This window comes from Aythya fuligula, chromosome 8, assembly GCF_009819795.1.
Source record: "Aythya fuligula isolate bAytFul2 chromosome 8, bAytFul2.pri, whole genome shotgun sequence".
NCBI classification, from domain to species: Eukaryota; Metazoa; Chordata; class Aves; order Anseriformes; family Anatidae; genus Aythya; species Aythya fuligula.
The window spans coordinates 2836949-2862691 of NC_045566.1; the positions used below are offsets into that span (position 1 = coordinate 2836949).

Below are 25743 nucleotides of genomic sequence, written 5' to 3' on the forward strand. Positions count from 1 at the left end.
CACCAGCATGCCAGCATTGAAACATCACCAGTCCCTGACCTATGCTATTTCTGACAATATTTACTTAACCTGCTCTTGAAAATCTCCATTGACAGCAATTCTACTGCTTCTGTAGAATTCTCTCTCCCAGCACTCCTCTGTCTCTCTGGTGAGATGAGGTATTAAGAAAATGTTCTAAAATTATGTTTCTGAAAAGTAACCTGATTATGGCCTGTCCTGCTCTTAGGGCAGTTATCACAACCTTTCTGGTACCTGAATGCTGTTACTAGTTCCCTTTTACTCACATCCATTTTGTAGTAGACTAAGCAGGCAGGGGTTTTTTTCAGCCCTTTGATAAAGGTTGTGATTTTAAAATTGCTTGTGGTTTTGTTACTCTGTTCCAGAGCTTCTTTAATCTATCCATGCTTTTCTTCAAGCATGGTGCTCTTTATCAGGGTACACTTTTCTTCTGAGACCTCCTCTGTACCAAGCAGAGCAGAGGAATTTGTCTCCAGTGTCTTACACATGAAACTGCACTAATATATCCTAGGATGAGTTGTACTCAGTTATCCGTGTGGGTCCTTTCCAGCTCAGAATATTCTGTGATTCTGTAATGGTTGTAGCTTTCTTCTGGACATTGGCCTTTTGTCACTGTTGTCAAACAGCACTTTTCTACAGAACCGATCCATACATTTTTTTTTTTTTTAACGTCTGTATGAGTGGTGTCTTCCTAATGCAAGCCCTTCACTCTTTATTGAGTTTCACCTTCATCATTTGATGCTGTTTCTCTACTTCTTCTGTCCTCCAAATTTTTACAAACGTTTTAACCTCAGTGATATCCACCAGTGTGTGTTGTCAGTACTGTCAGCTGACTTGCTAAGGAAAATATTCAAAAATCTTGTTGCAGATTAGGTTTCAGCAACTTCTGATACACCCTTTCAGTTTGATGGGCAAGATTCTTGATGAGATTTTGAATATTGTTTTTAGTGCTAGTTGGGTTAGTAGCATTATGTAGACTGTATTCCCCAGCCTGCCTATGAGAACAGCATTTGAGATTTAAGATACCTCTTTTCTGCTGGTTCTTATTAGCTGGTACTCAGCTTCATTCACTGTTACTTGTTTTTAAAAAATCCATATTGGCTGTAATTTGTCATTCATTTATTTATGAAATTAATATGTAGGATATTAACCTAAAGAAAGCATGAACAAGCTTTATTGATGTATATTTAATTTATATTTATTATAATTAAACCATTTTCTTCTTACAGCTCAATTAAAGATAGACATATCTCCAGCTCCAGAGAATCCCCATTACTGTCTAACTCCAGAGTTGCTGCAAGTCAAACTTTACCCAGACAGCAGAGTTAGACCTACAAGAGAAATCCTGGAGTTTCCTGCCAGGGATGTCTACGTTCCAAATACCACGTACAGGTTAGTTTTGAAATACATCTCACATTTCAGGGCCTGAGAGTGGCAGGTCCAAAAATTCCTATCTTATCATCTGGTTTGTTGCAAAACTTGCTGCATCAGTAGATCTGCTGTGCCAGAGAGACAGAAAGGGTCCAGACTGACATAGCAGAAAATTCACAGTTCTCTAGGGATGAACATGGTTGTGTAAAACTTGGCTATGAACAGGGACATGAGAGAGGTTTCTCTATCTTGCAAAATTCAAAGTGGAATTTGGTTGAATTCTCTTTTGTTTTAAATTTTGTCTGTGTGCTAAAGCCAGTATCCTCTTACCAGTTTTACTGCTTCCTGGCACTTTAAATGGCTTATTTTTTTCTTTACACTGGGGGATAAAAATGAAGAAGATGCATAATCTCTTTCATATTTCCATTCTGATTTAAAGGCAATTTCCTTGTTTACAATGCTTTAAAAAAAACAACTATGAAGATCTGGAAGAATATTTTTTTAAGCATTTCAGAAAACAATAACCTTTCTATAACTAAGTGTAGGCAGTGAGCAGATTTCTTTTCATTATTTTTCCTCTGTTAATTTAAAGCTCTTTCACAGAATCATTGAAGATAATACACTTCTGAATGGTGTTGTCTTCATCTTCAGTTGAGTAATTTCACCATCTTACTCACAAGATCAGTTACTTCTTGTCACAAAAACTGGATAAATACAGACCAGATTCTTAGAAAACAAAGCTTACAAGAAAGAGTTTATTCAAGTTCCGCATCTCATGTCTTTTTGGAAGATTTATTTATTTATTTACGGTAGAGGTTCAACAGGTAATTAAACACCACAAAATACACCAGCACAAATAAGCAGCACTGTGTGTTCTCTTCTTTGTGATAAATCCATAAGAAGTAACAGTATTTTAGCAGCTTCTTTGTGATTAGCACATTCAATTCACAGTTGTTTCACTCTGACAAATTACAAGTTAAGACCGCTTTTTGGATGGTTGCAAATGTAGAGATAAAAAAAAAATCTGTACTGTACAAGGGTTATACAAAATATACAAGTCAATATGACTCAATATAACTGCAGAATTGAGGTCTTTGTCAATAAACACTTCTGCAGCAAGCCACCTGCAAGCATGTCAACAGTCCTACTGCCTCAGAGGCAGCTGAAGTTAACCAAATGTGAATGTGTCCTCAGGAGCAGGACCAGCACTGTCCTATCGCATGGGTTTTGCCTATAGGGTTCATCGGATGGCACCATTGACTCCATTGGAGTTGCCCCCAGGCACAGTTACTCAGCTGTTCTCTATTTGAAAGGTGTTTGGTCGTGTGCTCACTTGGTGTTTCCTTTCATTTCTCAGTGAGCTATACTAAAAGGTCACAAAGGGATGGGTCTAAATCCGTTCCAGATGAGAAGAAACAATCTCTTACTCATTTCAGAAAGCTTTGAAGCTTAGCCCTTAAGTTTCAGTTTGTAAACACAGTTCTTAACCTATTCTTTGAAGTGTGATATCTAAAAGATTAGGTCGGTGCTCCGGCTTACTTGATGTGTGTGTACACATCTACAGCTGCGTGAGTACAGTGCTTCAGCAAAGATCAGCCTGACCTACATCACTGAAAGTTTGTTTGGAAATGCACAGATCCCTAAAATGGGGAGTTACTCATCTTTTGTTTGCCCACAGAAACATTCCACAACAATAACATGAACCAAACAACAAATCAGTCACTTTATGAAACAGAATTTCTTATTTTTCCTACAAATTAATACCTAAATGTCTTCTGTAGCATTTTGCCAGCCCTTTATGTTTGCTGAAACACTTTTCCTGTTCCCTCCTACACAACCCAGAGACAAATGCAACAGCCTGAAAACCCTTTCCCCCAAGCAGTATTATCTAATACATGAATAGGCAGCCAATTCCTAGGCATTAGGGTTTGATCCTGGGGAGGTAAAACCCTACTTAACTTATAGCAGGTTGACATTTGGGCTAGGGTGAAGGAAAATACTCACCAAACATGTGGTAAGACCATCACATATGCCTCAGGGTTTATGTCATTGGAGAATACACCATACAGTGTATGGATTTGGATATGCACCTGTTACTAAGCATAACACGAATTTCTCTGATGTAGCAGTGTTCAGTGTATATGTTCTGAATTCACGTGCATCAGGTTAAGCATTCAGTCAAAGCTTTTTAGATCTGTCGGGTGTATCATTATTTTGGTTGACTTGAGCAAGTAGTATCTTCCTTTTTTAGGCTTCCAGTATAAGCCTTTTCTTCTGTCTAGTCTTCCTTTTGACCTTGGTGCGACGTATTTCCCATTAAGATTGGTTTCCTCGCATTCGCTGTGCCACCAGCCTCCTAAGAAAAAAGATTGTAACGTCAGTTGTACCCTATTGTGCTCAGTTTCTGAGTACAGAGTTTCTGTTTGCAACACAAATCTTCTTTAGTCCAGTTCCAGCAGAAGTGACAATTATCCTGTATACCCAAATGAAATGTTGCTTGCACATAAACCCACTTACACTTGCCACTTGAAGGCCACCACACAAATGTTGTGCTGCTACCTGTTACTGTCAGCTTCACATAAAAGTGGTGCTGCACAGAAAACGGCATGCACAAATGCTGCCACTGAATTGGGACACTTGGGAGGTTACCTCCACTCTTTCATGTTTCCTGAGACCCTGCCCAGCAGATTCCTGATTTCCCAATGTTTTTCTCAAGTAGAAACAGGCAAATCTCCACATCTGGAGGCTGAAGAGCCTTTGGTAAACAAATTATTTTTTTTTTATTGGCCCATGTCCTTAACCACGAGCTAGAACTGTGAGCCCAGTTCTGCTGGCAAAGGCCTGGCCATGACCATTGTGCTAAATATGAAAGTCTAGCACTTTGGAAGTCATTGCCCATCTGCTTTGTGGTCATTAGAGCTGTGTAACATGCTCAGCATTGTTTCAGACATCAACAATGTTCAAGCTACAAATGACATGCACAAAACGTTTGCTGCACTAAGTAGGTGCCTGGCGGGCAGTTCTGTATCCTGTAGTTTTATGTTTAATTGTTTTTTGCATTGGTTGCTTTTTGCTATAAAGTGGCAAAACATAAAAGCTTCATTAAAATCAAAGAATGTAGGAACCCTTTCATTGCATTATCATTAAAGAGAACTGTCTTCAGCCTCTCTTCTTTCTTCCTCTTTTGAGAGTGATTGTAGCATAGTGTTGACAAACAACTAAAATCTGTCTTTGAATGATGGTGAGTTTCCATTCTGAACTTTTGGCTTGTAGCCAAAATGGAGCCAAGAGTCAGTTTGCCTTTTCTTTTTTTTGCAAGAAGGGTTGAAACAATCTAACCTAGGCTGCCCTACTGGAGCAGGCCTCAGAAGAGGACCTGCCCTTTACTTTAGAGCCCAAGAGTTTGTCTCAGCTGATGTTGCTGATTCTGTTTCTAATGCTGGTCATTTACACAGCCTCACCACGCTTTAGTTTTGCCTTCTATAAAACACAAAGATGATGCCTCGTTGTAGGACCCAACAAAAAAAACATCTCCTGTTCTTTCCTGCAAGGACAAAGATGCTGTTACCCTCCCTGTTTGTTTCTAAAGTCAAGCAAATACTGATAACCACCCACTAAAGCATGCTACCGTCCTTCACTTAACAAGGAAACAGCCACTTTAGTGTACCCGGCTGGCATACTGATACCTAGGTAGTTTTCTGGGCAGTTGAAGTTGTTTATTACGGCCAGGTCATGGTCTGCAGTTGAGAACCGCAGCTCTGTCTGCTCGGGCAGCGCGTTGGGGATGCTCCCAGAGATCCGTGAAAGCTGAAGCGTGTAGTCTGTCTCTGGGCCTCCCAGGTTGAATGCGTACTCGACGTAACGTTTATTATCTTTCCAGTCCTGCAGCTCGATCCGTAAGATGTAGTCCCCTTGTTGAGTAATGGAATAGGTCTTGTTCAGGCCCAGCCAGAATTCCTCTGCAAAGTCATAGCAAATAGATGCTGTGAATATGGAGCCTTTAAAAAAACATTGATCATGTTTTTCAGATACCTAACCCATACCTCATTCACCTTTAAAATATCATCATTTGAAAACATGTATTTAAGTAAACAGTGCAATGTGAGAATCAACAAATGTCAGAGGTGAGGATTTGGGGACAGAAATTACCAGGCGGAGAGTTAGTGGGGGAAGGTGCTAAACTTTCCCTAAAAACCCATATCGCTCCCCCTGCTATTGAATTTGTTTTTACAGATAACCTGTGGTTGGTATATGTGAAAATATAGTATTTAAAAGGATTTATTCATTGCTTTAATTAAATCAATAATATGAGCCTTGGGAACTGTTGATCTTTTCAGAGGTCTCCTGCTGCATTCTTTTTGTTTACCTCTTCCTAATTGCACACTGGTGATCAATAAAAGCCAGAGATATAAATGAACTGGAGCTTCTCCCACCTCTTGTGAAACTCTGGGTGGGAGCTCAAGACATTTAAAACATGCATGATTGGAACTGCGTGACAAATGAAGCAAATGACATACATAAAACCTAATTGCAAACGTTGTTTTTTAACAAAAGAGCTGCAAAACTAACCTGAGGTTTTGATACCCTTGTATACAGAGTGAATTTAACCTGAGCATTTTTCTTTTGCTATAATTCTTGATTAATTGCTTCATAAATTATACTCATTAAGTAACTAATTATCAGAGCCACTGGTGTCAGTGCAGGGTAGGTAATTGCCCCATGTAGAAATAGTACAGCTGAATCTGAATGCCATACATGCAGGTGGCATTTAGAGCAATAGAATACAAGATGAGTAAAACACCCCACAAATTACAGGTGTGGAACAGTAGCCTGGTGTTCTCTCACCTTAGAGCATGCAGCACCAAACTGACCAGTACGGAGCTGAGCATTATGGCATCCTCTGACACTGGAAAGATGTGGCCTCATGTTGGTTTAATGTATGGGAATTGGAGGCCAGTAAAGGGGCAACCATAGCATTCAATACGATCAGACAAACTATGTGGGTAAAAGTCAACCTCAGTTGTGAGCTACTGTCCCAAAATGGTGATGTTTTCATCTCTGCTCTGCCTAGAAAGTCAAAATATTTTCTAAACCAAAGTAGAATCATTTCATTGTAAGAGAAAAACAAGGAAAATACTCTGGGTAGGAAGGCTGGTAGGCATCTCTTGGTAAAAAAACTTCTTTGGAGTTGATGATTAACCCTTAAATGTGGGTGTTTCCTCAGCCTGGCCAGCCAGGTGAGGACATTGGCCACCACGTGGGGAGCTGGAGGTGGTTGTGTAAGGGAGCACCCACAGCTTCAGGTGCTCTTGAAAAAAAAGAAAAAAAAACAACACACAAATCAGGTGATGGTCCTAAGGGAAACGTGGTTGCAGAAAGTTTGAGAGAAAGTAGTGAAAGTACCTCAGTGAGGTAGTATTTTGTGTGTTACTTCAAAGCATTGTGGGGTGCTTTTGTAAATAATAAAATCTCAATAGCTAAAATAGCATTCAGAATGCTCTGATTCAGACTTGATTCAGCAAAAGTTTCTAGACATGTTTGAAGATGTGTCTTGGAGCATTTTAGTGAATTATACTTTCTGATAAGTGCTTTCTAGTATTCCACTAATGAGGCAAGCTGCTTAGATTTGTTTGTAGATTTTGTCTGCTCCTATGTGAACACCTTTCTGGGAAAATTCAGCTTCTCAAATCAATTTATACAAAGCAAAGAAAACAGAAGAAGCATTTTTACCGTTGAGATCACCAAACCCCTTGACATAGGCGTCCCAGGTTTGGTTGAAATCCAGTGATCCATCCACTCGGTTCTGGATTACGGTCCAGGAAGTGCCTGCAGATGCAAAGAGGAAATAAGTCACAAACCTGGCTTAAGTATTTAAAGTACTGGGGAGAAAATTCAGCATAACAGAGTCCACCAGCCCCTGACACACAGACGGTGCTGCTGTGGCTGCCCTTCTGCTGCCTGCCTTTAGCTGGTGGTGTTTGACTGCTGAGAGCCCAACTCCAGATGAGGTTTGAAGTGTTGGAGGCCACGGCTGGCTAGGACGGCCGAGATCCTGCTCCTGACCAGGTCATGACAACCTTGTTTAACAAATTTCAACAAATGTAAGCAAAGGAGGGTTTTGCACAGGGCAAGCCCATGCCGCTCTGTGTACACATCCAAACATATCCCATCACCCTGTCACGTTTGCACCAGCGTGTTCCCAGCCAGCTGTGGCGAGGAGCTGCGCGGGGAAGCTGGAGAGGACAGAGCAGCACTGCAGGATGCCAAAATGGGGGAACAGTCCTCTGGCCAAACTACGTGTGGCCACGTTGGCAAAGGAAACAGCCAAATGGGTTTCTTACAAAGATAGAGCTTGGGTAGGTGCTTTATGTTTGGTTTGTGGTGATTCTGGGTACATCTGGTCTGTAGCTGCAGCCTCTCCCAAACACGATGCAGGAATCCTGTCTCCAGGACTCACCTCTTTGGGTTGGTTTGATATACCGAAGTCATAAGCACCAATCCATGCTATCAAACAAAATTTTACTAAGGTGTTTAAATTTGCTTTAATTAGGAAATATTACTTCGTGTTGCAATGTAGTGGACTTTATAATCTCCATTTTTATTCTTTATAACTAAAGGGGGGTTACCTTTTTAATATTAATATGCTTCATATTAATTGTATGCATATTGATAAGAATAGTATGAATATACTAAATATCCCATGACTGAAAGTACTTTCCACAGTATAAACAGATAACCTAGAAGAAAGGCAGTGTTGTGGGGACTTTAGGAGAAAGGAAGGTGCTCAAAGAACATACAGAACAGTAAGAGAAGAGGATACACATGACATAATAAGTGATTGTGTACTTTGGGATTAGACACGGCTTTTTGGCTTATAGAAAACTACTTATTTGAGAATTGGACTGTTGCTAGCACAGCTGTCTTACCGAATTTTGTTTCACAGTAGACATCGAAAGCTTCTGAGCCATTAGGCTTAATAGTGTAAGTGCCACTGGTCTGAATGCCGCTGTTGTAAAGAGCAGTGCAGTCAGGTGCAGCACCTAGGAAAGCAAGCACCAGACAATTACAAACCCTCTTTTGGATGTGGTAAGTTTTAATTCAGCTTTGTGACTTGAATTATTCTATAGAGTAGCGCCAACACAAAACCTGGAACAATCTTTTTGGTCATTATCACAATAAAGGTTATGAAATGGGCAAATTGCTTTGGGCATGGTAGTAGCACTGCCACGTTGTATGTACGTTGGACCACCTACATTTGGGTTTGGCAAGGTTTCAATTCAGATAATTTTGGAAAATTTGTAAGGCTTAAGACTGGACTCGTAAATTTCCCAGTTAATGCTGTTCCCATCTCTGCAGTTCAGAAATGCATCTCAACTTTAAAGAAAGCTTTTCCAAATCATGAAATGAGCTGAAGTAAATTAGTTCTCAGTTCATACTCTCTAAGACAGGCATCAGCAAGTGGCAGTAAAAGGATTGCCACATGGAGTGAATGGAGGCTGAAGATTGAGGCCAGGATTATGGCATTATTGGATGTTGTTTCCATGTGCCACCCCAGAGACAAGTATACATACAGCATGGCTAAACAGATTATGGCATTTTCCAAAGCAGAAAATCCAGCTCCTTCCAACAGCACTCTATGTAACATAAAAGCATTTTGCTTTTGGTCTCTGACTACTAAAAACCAAAAGCACTGTAGTGTGTAGTTGCAGCTAAGGCGTATGGTCTCACCTTCATATTTGTATGTTACAGCTGTGGAGTTGCGCAGAAAAAAGGGGGTGGCCTCTGGTTCTGTGTGCTCCCCAGTGAAGGAGTTCTCTGCGAGTTCCTGGAGCTCGATGTGGTTCAGCTGGGAAGAAGCATAATTACAGACTGTTAATTTCCCAAGGCTCTGAAGTTATGAGGTTCATGTATCAAACTGAGCGATGTCATGCAGAGAGTAATTTTTTTATATGACCATAACCCTTTAAAATAGCCAACTTATGACATAAAAATAACTTGAGAACCACACTGGTGGATTTCAGGTGTATGTTTCTGCTCAGGTGTATGTATCTGCTCAGACAACACAGGATTCCTGAGGTGAGGAAGTGACCAGTTCTCACAAGGTACACCTTAATGGGTAAACAGACTTAACTTATTCCCTCAGGTGACATCACTTAGACGAATAATACCGAGATCTAAGAGCACAGAACCCACGGTTCCTTTTATAAAAGGCATTTTCCCTTTATAGCCTCCTCTTAGAATAAATTAATAAATTAAATATGGGCATGTCAGTTCTACCCAGCGTTGCGGTTACACATGTTGAGCTGCAGCACATGGCTCCCTATTGAAGTGAATATTGGAAAAGAAGAAAGAGATGGAAAGTAATGATGCTTAGAAGACCAAGGGAACAAGAATAATAGGATAGATGATAATAATAATAAAGAAAAAGAAAAATAGCAGTCAGGAAATAGAGCAGCCTGGTACTGATCGACAGTGCTTTGGAGCTGAGGCCTCAGCCGTGTGCTCTAGCCACAGCCCCCAGCCTGGCAGCACAGCAATCTTTCACCCAAAAAGGTCCTTGTTTGTGGTCAAAATTGCTTATAGCCTCCTCTGCGCTCCCAAAACATCAAAGAGAGGGATGGCTGACCAGAATGAATGGTGGGACGTTAGCTCCTTCAGTGTTATGAGAGGCAACAGATTCAGAAAAGAGAGATGTGATGGTTACTGTACCTTGTCCTCCAGCTCCATGATCTGGTTGTGCTGTTTGTCGAGCTGTGCGTGCTGGTCCTCCACGATTTTGAGAAGCTGCTTGATGTGGTTGTCCTGCCGCTCCACAAAAGCCTGAGAACAGGAAGAGAGGGAAGGGGTTTGTGGTTAGGGGCAGCAAAAGGCCTTCACAGGGGCACTTCCTCAGTAACTCATCACAGGGGCAGTTCTGGGAGGCACAAACCATTTAACATTGCCTTTTCCATGGGACTTTGTGCTTTTCTTCTAAAGGTCCAAATTTCTTTGCCTCTGAAGTGGACACCCAGCCTTTTTGATCCTTTTTGGAGGCAAACTACGGGCAACTTCATAGACTTCTATTGTTGCTATTTTCCTTATGTTTTCACGTGAAGTTTACATTCTGTGAAGCTGATCCTTGATTCAAACTAAAAATATGGCACTGACAAAAAAAAAAAGGAATGATGCCCAGTGCTTAGGGTATTAGCTTGGGATTTGGAAGGTCAGGATTCAACTTTCTGCTCTGAGATGAACATCCAGTGTTTTATGCTTTTGCAGAATACAGTTACTACTTCCTTTTCCATAGGAAACCTTGTACCCACCTACGTATTTCCATGTATTGGCATTAAGTCTATTAACACCTGCAAAATTCTTTGGTCCTGGATGGTCCCCACAGGCACTACAAATGTCCCTCAGTTTAAACTTCCTGCTTCTGTGCTGAGCAGGCAGTTCCTGGTGCACTGATTTGTAGTGAGCTGATGACATAAGAAGCTATGGGCTTCGTAATCAAATCATTTTCCTGATTTTTTTCCCCTCATTATAATTACAGATTTTTTTAAAAACGCATTTGCAAAAACTGAAAACGATACAGAGCCTTATCACTTCACTGTTTTCTCACTGATTTCACTGGGGAATTACACTGTAAAACAAACCACTTGTCAAATTACAACACTGATTCTTAGAAGGTTATTGCAGTGATTTATTTCTCAAAATACACGGTAGCACTACAGTGAGGGTGCAGGGAAAAGATGAGCATCTATTGTATAACTACCGATAATAGCATTACGATTTACTTTGGCTTTGTGTGTCAGGGGTTCTTACAGATTTACTTACTTTGAGTGAAGAAATTTCATTTGTCTCTTGCACTGTAGGCTGGGTAATGGCCAACTTAGTGACTTTGTCCTCCAGTCCCCACACCTTCTCCTGCAGCTGGATTTTGTTTTGTATGAGGTCTTCAATCTTCAAATTCATCTCCTGCGAGAGATTCTTTATCTCTTCGTTGTTGATTTGCAGTCTGGCAGTAGTTTGGCGGAGCAGTTCTTCTTCTTCTTTGATTTCACTGGTTTGCAGTGAGAGCTCATAAAAGGACTTATCAAAAATGTAAAGTTTTTGAAAAATGTCGTTCATCTGCCCCTTTGTCTTATGCACGAAGTCTTTAAGACCGTGCCCAAGCTGGAGGAGTCCATTGGCTAAGATTCGTACATCATCTAGCATGGCAAATCTTGATTTTGTCTCAGGAGATGCAGCCGAATCAAGGGCAGAAAAGTCCTTCTCAGCTCTAGCTGAGAGAGCAAGTAGGGCAATGAACAGAAAGATAAGAATGATTTTCATGATTTCTGCTCCTGCTACGCTTTGGTTGTTCAGGATGCAGAGACTTTTCCTAATAGTTTTCACTGTGTGACTGTTCTGTGTTAAAGAATTTAATCTATATATACTCCTCTTCATTTTAGAAGAGGCAGACCAGCGAGTTGATCATTAAACTGTGTGTATTTGAACGAATGTAACCCCTCTCGAATCTAGGTTGATACCTGGGAAACCTGAGAGCCGGGCACGTTGCTGATTAAGCTGCCTCTGAACTTTTCCATCTGCCAGACGTGCTGTTATAAAATGTTAATGATGACGTATGACGTGTTTTTGACACAAGGCTTTTTTAATAGATTAATTGTGGGTCATAATCTCGATAAGGTCCAAATTGCTTCTTATTTGTGTTGTCTGATTCCTTTTATTCCCTTAGGATTATAAAAGGGTTTACGCTGCTCAAGAGCACTGGATGCTGCATTTCAGGTTATGCAGCTCTTTGATAAGCTGTGGAAGGGCACAATATTCCCAGATGATTCACACAATCTGATTCTCATTTTGTACCGTGTTCTGATGTAACTCATCGTACCGCTGTGGATTTGCTTGTCAGCTAGTTCAGATTAAGTGAGAAAGTGGGAATTAGGTCCAGAGATTGTCTGGATGTGATTCTACTGTCTTAAGGTTTGTGCAGTAATTTACACCATATAAAGCTTATTTTTTAAGAGCTGCTTTCCAGAGGTGGGTGAGATAAATAATACCCTGCTTACATTTCTCACCTTACCATTTCCCTTGCTGTTTAAAATTCACACTGAATAAGACAAGGCTACAAGTACTCTGAAATAAATGTCCAGTTCTGCACTGGGTCTCTGCATGGAAGCGTGTATATTTCTTAAGGAGTAGTGCAGTGTGAATGAAAGGTATTTTTCTTTCTGGAATCTCTTAGAGCAATCCAAAAATCAGTCCATGCTTAATATAGCCTGTACTTTGGAGGATTTTCAGGTTTTTGATAGACTCTTCTAGCAATTCCTCCTCTGGACTGTTTTTTTGTTGTTGTCCATGTACATATATGTGTACAATACGAAGCATCGATAGAAAAACTATTTACAAAATTGTTATCTCATACAATGAATTTCTTGTGTGATCAAGGGTTGATAATGTGCAGGTAACCTGCCCCTTCCCCCCTAATAATTAAATAACATGAGTGTATTTTAGATCTCTGATTAATTGGTGAATGTTTTGTACCAGCATGATTGGGCTTACTGTACTGTCTGAGCAGCCTTTGCTTCATTTGAACTGCAGCGTGGTGTTGAGCAGCTCTTCAGATATTTCAGCTGGACAATCCTTTTACCTCGAAATCCTTTCTGAACTGGAAAGAGGCCTGAGATACGTACAGACCAGTGCAGAGATAACCTCACAGCCCTCCTAGTTCTCTGCAGTTCCATACAGCTCGCATTAAGGCAGCCTGGAGGCGTGCACTTGGGAAGTGCAGAAAGAGGGGTTCTGGCCAATGCAGTGCCCTGCTGGTTCTCTGCTGCTGCCCTTTGCAAAGCAGGAGCTGAGCCCCCCTGCATGATCCTGGGCTGCATCTGCTCGCTGCAGGCAGGTGTAGCACGTGGTAGGGAGCAGCTCCGTGCTTAATTGCTCATTTGAGACTGGAAGCCTGTAGGCAACAAGGAATCTGGTTACGGGCCGTCATTAAAGAAACTCATCAAATCTGTGTTTACCCGGTCCTGATGAAAATCTGTTAGAAAAATTGCTAGAACAATTAGGGTTATTCACTGGGTGGTGATCAGCCTGAAAGGTTTGCTTCGAGTCATCGTTCCTGCAGCATTTTCTCATCTCTTAATAGCAATGGAAATACATGAAGAGATGTGCAAATGAGTTAAAGAATCAAAAACCAAAAAAGAAAAACCAAACCCCACACACATGCAAGATCTGGTTTGCTCGCATATTGTGCCTATGTGGGGATTTCTTGGGGATCTTAAGAGCTTACCCCTGAAACACGTGATAGTTTTTACTTTGAATGATAGACTGAGATAACGTTTTACCTGATAACCCCATTTAAACAATTCCAGTGTTTAAAAAGTAGATAAAATGTGCTTTCATTGTAGAGGTATTTTCTGTAGGGAAAGTCCTCAGACTGTCACTTGTGTAGATGACGTTTAGGTAAAGTTTTTATCTGGGCCTGACACTGCTCTGTAATAGGGAACAAAGTCCAGCCTTTGGCATCTGACACAGGGATTTGGGGCTACAGAACTTGAAGAACTGGTTGCAAAAGTTAGAAAAAAAAATAAATTAAAAAAAAATAACTTTCCACAATCCACTTGAAAATACTTGGGGTGGCTTTGTGGTTTCAAAGAAATTGTGTTGAAGAGTTTTTTTAGTTCTGTTTTAAATAGCTCTGTATTGTCCACCTCCAAAAATCTTTGTTCCTGACTTAGTCTTCAGAAAAATAGAGGAAGTTGCTCAAGAAATGCCAATAAACAAACAATTAGAGATGATTTTACCAGATTTCTGCAGCTGAAGAAGCTCCTGCATGTCCCCGTGCACCAACGCCACCACAGCTCAGCCAACAGCATGAAACGGGACCTTGCTTGTCCCCGAGCACTGCTCAGATGTGGAACTGCCCTGTGGGAAGGTTTGCTTTGTGAAGGGAAAAGGCAGTCAAAATGCTCTGATGTCAAGTGTTAAAAGTTCACGACTGGCTGCTAAGCACATGCAGCTGTAGATGTTGCCGTATTAATGCCAGTGCCAATAAAGTCAGGCAGTGCTAAGTGCTCTTGAAAATGCCACCCTCCAGGTCTTGGACGTCACAACAGTCACACAGCCCACAAGCAAAGCGAGACTCAGGAAGACAGGGGAAGGAAGGCCCTCTGGTATGGTGAAACCATAAGGTTTGGGAGCTGTGGAAACTGTAAGGAGAAATCCTGTCCCTGAGAGCTGTTAGCCCAGTCAAGAAAAGATGCATTTAATAAACATGGTCCTAAAGATCTTTGATGCACCTGGGTGACCTTCTTTAAGTGGGCTTTAAATGATTTTTATAGTAGGAATAAAGCAAAGAAAAAGGTCTCTGGGATTTACTGAAAAGGAGAATTTTAATAACGGGTAGACATCCCCTTTATGAGTTAGGACCAGCTCTTAATGTTTTAATACATTTATGAAGAAATTTGGAAAATGGCTACAATCACATCATATAAATATTTAGGAGAGTGCCTGGTGCCATTATTTCCAAGGCTTGGGAAGCCTTTGCACTTTAGCCATTCATTTTTACGGAGGTAAAAGTACTTTTGAGATCTGTTTGAGATAATAATGTAAGCTTTGCATACATTTTGCAGGGCATTGTAATAACGGCTCCAGACACAAGTCCTTGGGTTTAAAGCTTTTGGCTGAAACTTTTATTGGTAGGAATCAGTGAATAATCATCAGGAGGTAGCTGTTACTTGGAAGCATAAGGATTAGCTGTCCTTTTGTTTTGTCATTGTATGCCTGGCCTGGTTGTTGGTGCTGCAGTGTTATTTTCCTGGTAGATCCAAGGTGAAACTATCTCATTCTCTTCCAAGGTCTTAGCATTTCTCTCATCAAGCTGCTGAAATGACTCCTTTTCTCCCAGGCCACAGCAGAATTGCTGGTAGGAGAACTGCAGGCTTGGTTTAGGTTCCTCCCTGCTATCCAGCGTAAATCAATCCCCAGCACAGGACCGCCCTTAGTATAGGGATCCTGTAGCCAGGCTTCCCAAATACATTAAATCCTTCTCTTAAGCACTAATAATACTTAATAAAAGTTTTATGAGCAATGTACATTTTAGAGTAAATTTTCATATCCATTTTCATTTTAAAAAGAACATCAAGGAGCAAATGTATTCATGCCAGAACAAAGTAATTTAGTAGAGCCACAAAAACGGCACAGGCCCACTCTGAAACAGTAAGAGAACATTGATTAGGCAAAGCGACCAACGGGGCTGGGATTCAAGAACTTAATTCAGCATGAAGGACTTGAAAGGGAATAAATTTCCCATGTGCCAACTAAGCATATTCCTCTGCCTGGAGGGGTGAAGAAGTCTGGCTCCGTAACGCGGCCCCACATAGCCTGATGGAGCTCTGCAGCCACACTGCCCTTGAGGAGGTTCCTTCTCAGGCCCTTAGAGCTTTCCTTAAGCCCAGCGTTGGGTGGTGGTGGCACAGAGGGGAGCACCCAGGGTATCAGGGAGCAAACGGAGCTGAGAATGTCAGAACCAAGTCTTTGGGTGGGATTAGTTTGTCAAAACTCTGGCATCTCAGCTGGCAGTTTTGGTTGATCCCTGTCTTTCACTGAGTGGGTACTGGGGTGTGGAATTGAAAACACCATCTCCTCTGAGGCATTGCAGAGGTTCCCTATCTGCTGAAAATACAAGAATACAGATGTCCTTTTAGGTCAGTCCGTTGTCACAGGAGAGTTGGAACCTGAATTTATCGTGATGAATGGAAATTAAAAAAAAAAAAGTCACAACAAAGAAGGTATTCAACAGAAACCAGCCACTCTCCTGAGATGTTTTCTCTCCACTTGAACTTGCTAAATAGTGTAATCACTGGGAAATTTTTGATGTATTTTTCAAGGATCTTTGTAAATAGGAACTGTTCCAAAATACCACATGAGTTAAGACTTCTGATGTCTAAAAGAAGAGGTCATTATCAAGTCACTTGTGCGGGTGTGCACGTGTGTTCAATAGAAACCACTGCCTAATGGAAAATAACAAACCCTTCACGCTGCTTCTGTTTCTTTAGGGGGTTAAACAACAGCATTAAATAATGGTGTGAACGCTGTCATTCTAACAGAGGTGCCTTTGTCTCTTGCAGGAACCTTCTTTATGTCTATCCTCAGAGCCTTAACTTCGCCAACCGCCAAGGATCTGCCAGGAATATCACTGTCAAAGTCCAGTTCATGTATGGAGAGGACCCCAGCAATGCTATGCCGGTGAGGGGAGAGCTTTGTGCTCAGTGTGAATGCTGCGTGCCGACAAGACAGGATGCACATTACAGCCATAAAATCCCTGTGTTAAAGAAACCTCACTGAAATACATTTCAAAACACAAAGTTCCAGGAAGCACGCAATCAGAACATCTCAAGGTGTTTATAGAGGGCATTTGTATGGAGTATGCAAAATAACAATGTAGTAGTATTTTAACCCAAGAAATTGGCAGCGGACTCCCTGTGCTTGGAGTAGTGTTTGCTTCCATGCCTGAGAAATGGAAGGGTGATAGTTATACTTGTGTTCGGTGCCAGAAGTGATCAGCACTTGGTGAAGGTTTAGGTGTGAGGTGCCTCCCCCTTAGGCTGTACTTGTACAGCTGTTGTGAAACTGCCCTTCCTTGTAGTGTGGTTTGAGACTTTGTGCAGAAAATCCCCTATTTGTTGTTACTCACTTGTTAATTTCCTCTGTTCTCCTTAGTTTGCCTCATCTGAGCTCTGTTGTCCTGATTCTCCTGATGTTCTCTCCCTTCCCTCCTTTCCTCTAATTTCTCCTGAATTCATGATCTCCCTGATTTTTGCCCTTTCGCATCTGCTAAATCGCGGGGAAAATCTCTCATTGGCTGTGGCTGGCGATGGTTACATGCATCAGTTCTTCAGCTGTATCTGTGTGCATGTGCAAATGGGATTATTAAAATTGTAAACTCCTCAGTGACTGGGTAAAATGTTGCAAGGAAGTGAAGGGGCACGTACCAAGTAGTTGCAACCGCACAGAGCTGCACAGCCCCATTAATAGAGCTGTAAATAGGATTGTGGAACAGCTTCTTGGCATGGTTTTTTGGGGATTTCTGTTGATTTTTTTCTTTTTTACAGGTCATCTTTGGCAAATCTAGCTGTCCTGAATTTTCCAAGGAAGCTTACACAGCTGTAGTCTATCACAACAGGTAAAACATACGGCAGCATGTAAACAGACGTGGCTCTCAATGGATATAACATGGTTCCACCAAAAAGAAGTTTTACCACTGTGAATCTGTCTCACTGTTATTTATGTTATTTATGGAGCAGTGACTGTCTGCATAGCACTTACAGCAACACCTGCAGTGTCAGTTGATGTCATTAGAGCTTTGCAGCGACGAGGAGACTGAATCTTTGTGTGCTCTGGTACAAATCAAAAGCATTGTGTCAGAGGCCCTGATCCTGAGCACTTAGCTCAAGTCAGCAGATGCTTTATATAGAAGCTTCAAGTTAGGCATGATGATTTATGTTATAAACTCTTGTTAGCATGTGCTTTATTATTGTGTTGAGCAATTAGGTACTTAGAGCCTTTTAGGCTATAGTTACAAATTGGAAATACTTGGTCTTGAAAACAGCATCACAGCAGCTCAGGTAAGGAGTGTCGAGTCTGGCCTTACTGTGCTGCCTGTCTTTGTGGTTGTACCAGGGAGAAAATCCTCTCTTTCAGACTGGGTACGGTGGCAATCTCCACCCTGTGACAAGAGTTCATTGCTCATGGGGAGCAGTGCAGTTCAGAATCCCTGTGTGAGGGGAGGGGTTGGGGGAACTGCAGTGCAGCAAGCACCAGGCTGCTGCTTGCATATTTTATGCACTGGAAATGCACACTGGAAGTTTTTCCAGTCCTTGGTAATTAGAAAGTGAAGCTTTTAATCTCTTTGGGTAGTCCATAAAACTCTTTCCTTCCAGATACTTAAAAGATCTCAAGCATGAGATAGTAAACCACGCTGCTTATATTGATGACTCAGTTGAGTGTCTGGTCTCTGCACAGGTCGCCTGATTTTCATGAGGAAATCAAGATTAAGCTTCCTGCCACTTTAACCGATCACCACCATCTGCTTTTTACTTTCTACCATGTCAGCTGCCAACAAAAGCAAAACACTCCCCTAGAGACTCCAGTTGGATACACCGTGAGTGTCTTTCAATCTATTTTTCAGCTCAGGATACATCCATAATGCATTTATTTGCATTTTGTTTAGCATCATTGTCGATGTATTTTAGAGTTTGAGATAGTCAAGCCTGCAAAGTTCAAGAAAGCCTGGAGAATTTTTTGGTTTTTATTATTTTTTAATTCCTTTTCTTTAAAGTGGATACCAATGCTTCAAAATGGACGGTTAAAGACTGGTCAGTTCTGCCTACCTGTTTCATTGGAAAAACCACCCCAGGCTTATTCAGTGCTTTCTCCAGAGGTGAGTTGTTCTTTGTGTTGAAAATCAGGAGGATAATTCTTCTGTCAAAAAAAAGTGAGAGGATATATGTGTACCTATATGTTTATGTGTGCATGCATGTGTATTTTTAACTCTTATTTCTTAAATGCCAAGTTTAGACAGATGTGTGTCTTTATGCATGGTATCAACTGGTAACAACACAACAAGATCATGGTGTATGATCTGACAGTAAAATGAAAAGAAATGGCAATTTTAATGAGAATTACTGTAGCTTTGCTTTCTGTCACATCCCCATTCATCTTTGTGTTAACCTGCAGGTTCCGCTTCCCGGAATGAAGTGGGTGGATAATCACAAAGGAGTTTTCAATGTAGAGGTTGTTGCTGTATCATCCCTCCATACTCAGGTACTGAGTTTGTGCTGTTATTAGTCATTGGAATATAAAGAGCCTGATAATCGTTTGACAGTTGAAAATACTGTCAAAGTTGATACTATTGAAGGGTACAGTAATTACTTGTAGTGAAATTGCAATCTCATTTTCAGTTCTGAGCCAGCAGACCTGTTATTCCACATTCTGCTGTGAGTATATTTGAGAAGTTCTGCTGAAAAACATGAGTAGTTTGGCCTTTATTCACAAGGGTTGAATGGCCAACACTGTTTTCAGACCTCAGACTGTTGTTTTTTATTACAACAGATCTAACATGCACTCTAGGCATACGTTTTCTTGTTTTGCCTTTTCCCCTCTGCCTCTTTTGTTTCTCTGTGTATTTTTTGTCTGTCTTTCTTTGATCCAAAATGAAAGATGGCAATCGTTTTGACTAATCATTTCAGCTTTTAGTTTATTAATTCCTCATACTTCATTTTGATGTTTTTTTTTTGTGTATTTTATTTGTGCTGTAATTAGTACCATAGCTTTAGTGCATTTTTGTCTGTTTTTCTAAATTCTTAGAAATGCAGTCTGTGGGTTTTCTAGTTTTGCCCTGACCATTTCTGAACATTGGTTGATTTTAGTTGAATAAGATATATAGGCAGAGCTCTCAGATGTTGTATTTCTGCTAATTTTGTGAGATTAAATAGTTAGATAGAAGACAGTGAAAGACATAGAGATAATCCACCCACGAGCCACAAGTCCACAGAAAGCAGTGTTCCTTTGGAAGCTTCTTGCTGATTATTATTTTTTGCTTATGTGTAGGACCCTTATCTTGACAAGTTCTTTGCACTTGTCCATGCTCTGGATGAGCACATGTTCCCTGTGCGAATAGGAGACATGAGAATTATGGAAAACAACTTGGAAAATGAACTGAAGAGCAGCATTTCAGCTTTAAATTCCTCTCAACTGGAGCCGGTAGTGCGATTTCTTCATCTCCTGCTTGACAAACTGATTCTTCTGGTAGTAAGACCTCCTGTCATTGCAGGCCAAATAGGTATTTTATTTAAGTTTTATAGAGAATTACATAGCTGAGAGTTTGACACTTCCAATTTTATCATATTTATGTAGAAATAAAGAAGTCCATTTTTATGCTTCATTTTAGTGCCACTAATATACCATGTATCTTCAAAATAAAACATGCTGGCATCCAGATCAGTGGTGACATACACAGGAGCAATATTTAATGCAGAGGTTTTCAAGAATGGCTAGTAATTTGTTGTCCAAGTTGAGGTACCAGAAAGGAGCCTGACTTTTGTAAATTGGATGCCCAGCACTTTCTTAGCATTGGAGCCTGTTAGGGTGTCTCCATACTGACATTCAGAAATTAAGCCTTTCAACCTCACTAGTCACCTTGGAAAACCTTGAAGTAGGTAAGTTACGAAGATATAGATGCTGTATGTTCCTGTAGCTGTTGTGGATCTGATGCAGCCAGTATGAACAATCCTTTCTTTTGCTCCCTGTTATGGGCTATGCCTAAATGGCATAACTGAGCATTTAACGAAACTTAAATTCTTGTTATTTAAAATGGTAATTGGGATTTTTAACAGGAAACTGGAGTTTAGACATGATGGAGTATAGGTAACTGACACTACTATGAAAATAGCAGTCATTTATTTTAGAAAGGTTATCTTCCTCCCTTAGAAAGGAGGAAGAGTTTTGCTTGAATTTTTATTTTTTATTTTAAAGCTCTTTCACTTTTTAAGTGTTTTGGTTTGGTTTAATTTATCTATATGGAGGATTGAAGACATTAGTGTCTAGCTTTGAAAAAAACTAAGATTTACAGTCTCAAGCTGCAATCTGCTTCATCCCTAATTTGCTTTAAATATCTAGCCAGGTCCGTGTGTGGTTTTCTGTGCTCATTTTTAGTACAGAATTCTTTTTTGAGAACAGAATGAAATTGTTGTTTTTCTTTCCTCAAGTTTTCCTCTTATTTCTTTGGAGGAAATAGTTGACTGAGAAGACTTATGATAAATATCCAACAGGTGTTATTCATCAGTTAAACAAGGACTTTGTTACCATTGAAGTTTCTGGCCAAAATTGGGCTAATTCCAGGAATCGGACCTATATTCATTAAATGTTACTAAAATGAATAGAAAATTATCACTGCCACACCTGTCTTCTTCTCAAGCTGTTTATTAGATCTACTTCAAATACCAGCTTCATTTTTTCTTGAGAGATGCTTGCTATGCTCTAGCAAGCTTCACCATTTATCCTTTAGAAGGTGGATGAAGTACATATTCAGGATTTGATTGTGCCTATTGTTGAAATCTAAACTGAACTTCTTTCTTACTACTTTTAGTTAACCTGGGCCAAGCATCTTTTGAAGCAATGGCATCGATCATAAACAGACTTCACAAGAACTTGGATGGAAACCAGGACCAGCATGGCAGAAACAGCCTTCTTGCTTCCTATATTTATTATGTTTTCCGCCTACCAAATACCTATCCCAACTCGCCATCACCAGGTAGCTCTTTTTTCATTTTATTTGATGTCACAATTTGTTAAAAGCAAGCAGAAAGTGCTTGCTGGCAGGTGCTCTGAGCTCCAATTGCATGGCTGGTTCCCTGCCAAGCCTTTTTATTAACTTTATGGTGCAGTGTTGCCATTTAGAAGATGAGTTTAATTACAGTTAGCCATGTCAGAGATTTAACTATTTGATGCTGTTGAGTGTCACTCATGAAGGAGCACAAGGTGAAATTATGGCAAAATACTTTTTTTTTTTTTTTTAGGAATTAGGGATGTTTTTTGTAGAATCATAGAACTATAGAATCACAGAATGGCTTGGGTTGGAAGGGACCTTAAAGATCATCCATTTCCAACCTCTTGCCATGAACAGGATGTTACCCACTAGATCAGGTTGGCCAAAGCCTCATCCAGCCTGGCCTTGAACACCTCCAGGGATGGGGCATCCACAGCTTCTCTGGGTAACCTGTTCCATTGCCTTATTGCCCTCTGAGTGAAGAATTTCCTCCCAACATCTCATCTAAATCTCTGCTTTTTTAGTTTAAAGCCGTTCTCCCTTGTCCTGTCATGGTCTGCCTAAGTAAAAAAGTTGTTCTTCATCATTTTTATAAACCCCATTTAAATATTGTTTTCTGTGGCAAGTACATGGATGTGGTACACTCTGCCCTGTTTTGCTTCCCAGTCTCCTTCGTTAGTGCTTCTGGACTTGTATCCCATTCCAGCAAAAGTAGACACACTAACAATGGCATCTAAAACACTTGAAAACAGGTGTCTGGGTGCAGGAGGGAAACAAGCTAGTTCCACCTCTGCTGGGAACAAGGGAGGAATCTGTATGGGTGGAGAGATGGTGTGAATGAAAGGCCAGAAACTAGGCTTTGGAAGGACTCTTGTTCCCAGCATTTGCTTCTCGCCTGCAGTGGAAGATGTCTGAGGAGGGCTGGAAAAGCTGCGTGCTTAAAACTGTGCCCCAGTGGTTCTTCAGTGGTTTCTAGTCTTTAGTCTGGCTAAAGACATAACTCACACTGGCTGCCTAAAGCCACTGCGATCTTCCTGCTTGCCACAGATCAGTGAATACAATAGGATTTTAATCCCATCACCCTGGTGCTTACCATGGAGCACCAGGCAGGGGAAGCACGGGGAAGATTTCCTGATGGGCCAGACCTACTGCTTATACACAGGTTTAGCTGTAACAGGCTGGTATAAAGCTTACACTAAGGCTGCTGGTGTAACAGGATGGTGTTTTTTTCAATACCGTAGGTCCTGGTGGCCTAGGGGGATCAGTGCACTATGCCACCATGGCTCGATCTGCTGTACGGCCGGCCAGCCTCAACCTGAACCGCTCACGGAGCCTCAGCAACAGCAACCCAGACATATCTGGGACCCCCACCTCGCCTGATGATGAAGTTCGCTCCATCATTGGCAGTAAGGTATGAATGCACTGCTGCGGGTTTTAGGGGGCCTTCAGCATCTTTTATTAAGTATCTAAAGAAAGAACGGGGAAGTTTTGATGTGTTTTCCTATGAAAAAGACAAAAAAGCCTTCTCAGGCTCTTTCTGGTGGTTGCTGGTAGCATACCTGACACTCCACTCCCTAAAAATTGTTGCTGATCTCTCTGACATTATAGACATCCTGCCAGTGTTAGTTTCACAAGCATGGTAGTCAGGCCAAGAGTCCTTCTGGACTTGCCTCTCCAAGACTAGTAAGAACAGAAAGGTTTTACTACCTCAGTTTTCACGTGGCCAGCACCTGTATCCTCTGACCAGTTGTAATGTCTCCCCAAACTTTGCATCCCCTACTTTGCCACTCTTTGACCCTTCTTACCTCCCAAACCCAAATTCTCTTCCCCTCTGTGTTCAGCACTAACGGCTGCTCAAATGCTTTCTGTACTTACCTATGTCCGGAGCAGGTACCTTGCACACAGCAGGAATATTTCATGGCCAGAGATATTTTGGATGGTTAGTAATTGAGCCATAGTCTGGCCAGCTGAGCTGCAGAGTGAATTTATGGTGTGCTAACCTGAGCACCCACGATGACTCCCCACACCTTTAGTACTTGCTAAAAGTGGCTTTCCAGTGAATGGTGGCAAATGAATGCAGAGCATCTGGTGTGGTCTTACTCCAGGTGTTAGGTTCTCAGGGTGTATATACACATGTTTATGGCATGTTTGGGCCTAGATTCATACTGCTCAGCCTCAGGTACGTTGTCTGTTTTGGAAGTGTGGTTGTCCCTTATAGTCAACAGAGAGAAAAAAGCTCCTTGACAGACAATTTATATCACACAAGATAGGAATCACATGCAGAAGTGCCTGTTCCCCTTTGGTGACTTCGATTATTTAGGGCTGCTACAGTCCCAGATTGAGCACTTCAGTTTTCACCTAACATAGGTGATATGAGCCAGGCCAAGCCTGAGAGAAGTGTCTTAGTTCAGTTTGGGTTCTTTTCTTCGTCTCTAAACTGTGACAATTTACCCAAGATGAGACACTTTCCCACCTGCGTTCCTTGACTCTTTCCAGTATAGATGAATTTCTGAGCCCTTTCAGAGAGCTATTATATTTGATCCTGTGGCAAAATCAGTGAAGGTTTTTTAATAAAGCCATCAACCCAACCAGGCAGGCTTGACACCAGATCTGGGTTTTATAAAAACAAGAAAAACAGCATGAGAAAGAGACTGCTAATTTTAAATGAATAATGATGTGATTTCCTGACCAAATAGGAGGCTGAAGAAGTGTGGGTAGGCAAACCATTATTTCTTACATCAAAGTTTGGACTGAAAGTCTTAAAATATTTTAAAGACCACTTCAGTATCTTGCTAATTAAACAACTGTGACCTTTTGTGAAATGCCATAGGCACTAATGTGCATATGGAATTTACACAGGGTATCAGAAGCTTAATATGTGCTGGCTTAGTGAATAATGTCACAGTACAAAATTAAGAGAGATTTTCTTCTAGAGGTAGTCCAGGCTTTAAAAATACTAATGTGTCCATAATTGCTAATGGGAAAGTTTTCTTCAGGATAGCCAGATAGTATCAGAAATTAAGCTCAGTCTGACTTACACAAAATTTCGGTTAAATGTAATTATTTCTGTTAATGTCAATAAAAACATGAGATACTTCTTGAGGTGCTGAAAAGTGTATAAGGGTGCAAAAATTCCTATTCTGTTTTTCCAAGCAATGATTTAAGTACCTATATCCAAATTAGGGACTTGCACTTCAAAATGAATCTATGTGGGAGTCTTTCTGCTTTTAGAAAGGACAAAAAACGTTTAGAAGTTTTTGGAGTCCGGTCTTGTGTTGTTTTTTTACTGAAATACAAGGTATTTGATAGTTTTGGTAAACTTGCTGTAAATCTCACTCACATCGGCATAATACTTAATTGGGAAAATTCAAACAGTCATCCCATTTACAGGATTTAGAAGATTTTGGTGTATTTGCATAATAGAGGAGGTTTAGGTTTAGGCGTAATAGGTTTAGGTCTTGTCACTTATTTTGCCTTCATTTGTGAATTGAAGCCATGTAAATTTTATTCCCTACTAAAGTGAATTTATTGAGTGTCTAAGAAGACCTATGATGAGATTTTACGCTTAGAGAGTTCCTGAAATGTTGGGGATGTGCTGGTAAGAAACAAAAGATTGTGGAGTTCCATTGCTCTGATAGTGGATTTCACAGATGTGTGTTATGTACTTGCACAGATCCAGCTGCAGGTGTAACCCCAGAAATAGGACAGAATTTAACAGGAGTTTGGGGCACTTTGCCAAGCAAAAAGAAGGCCTTGTACTCTCTTATTTTCCAGAGAGGGAAGAAATCGGAGGGGGATCTTTCAGACATTTACAAAATCTGCTTCTGTAACCATTGTATGTGGCTATCCTCAGAACCAACAGGATGTTGTGATTAGAAAACGTGAATAGAAATTAAAAGGCATTAGCAGAATTAGACCTGGTTTGACAAAACAAGATCTTAGTTCAATGTTTTGCAAAATTTTTTTACTTTAATTCCTGGTGAGCAAAATAAAGCATGTCTATGGGCCTGAGCAGGACAGAGAGGATTGATTTCTCTCTTCCAGTA

General features: G+C 40.8%; 2 protein-coding genes across 7 annotated transcripts in view; one reads left to right on the forward strand and one right to left on the reverse strand.

Moving 5' to 3' along the window:
• DOCK7 (dedicator of cytokinesis 7) overlaps nt 1-25743 on the forward strand; it is a 97864-nt gene that overhangs the window by 36649 nt on the left and 35472 nt on the right. For all 6 annotated transcript variants that reach the window (XM_032191918.1, XM_032191919.1, XM_032191920.1 and 3 more), the window contains exons 14-22: nt 1248-1410; nt 16500-16617; nt 17484-17554; nt 18394-18532; nt 18710-18811; nt 19108-19194; nt 19981-20212; nt 21518-21682; nt 22939-23108. In XM_032191918.1, coding sequence (XP_032047809.1) covers nt 1248-1410; nt 16500-16617; nt 17484-17554; nt 18394-18532; nt 18710-18811; nt 19108-19194; nt 19981-20212; nt 21518-21682; nt 22939-23108 — 1247 coding nt within the window. The remainder of the gene's footprint in view (nt 1-1247; nt 1411-16499; nt 16618-17483; nt 17555-18393; nt 18533-18709; nt 18812-19107; nt 19195-19980; nt 20213-21517; nt 21683-22938; nt 23109-25743) is intronic.
• On the reverse strand, nt 3564-11700 carry ANGPTL3 (angiopoietin like 3). Its single transcript, XM_032191924.1, has 7 exons — nt 11203-11700; nt 10099-10209; nt 9118-9235; nt 8316-8429; nt 7120-7215; nt 5076-5348; nt 3564-3745 (listed from the first exon to the last, which is right to left on the reverse strand). Exons 1-7 carry the CDS (start codon nt 11698-11700, stop codon nt 3564-3566), a joined length of 1392 nt encoding a protein of 463 aa, XP_032047815.1.

Excerpts from the sequence above, each read along its gene's own strand:
- ANGPTL3 (XM_032191924.1), bottom strand. The coding sequence starts at position 11,700 with ATGAAAATCATTCTTATCTTTCTGTTCATTGCCCTACTTGCTCTCTCA. Across the intron at positions 5,349-7,119 it reads GGGGTTTGGTGATCTCAACG|AGGAATTCTGGCTGGGCCTG; the intron begins GTAAAAATGCTT and ends ATGACTTTGCAG. Across the intron at positions 3,746-5,075 it reads CTGCCCAGAAAACTACCTAG|GAGGCTGGTGGCACAGCGAA; the intron begins GTATCAGTATGC and ends CTTTTTTCTTAG.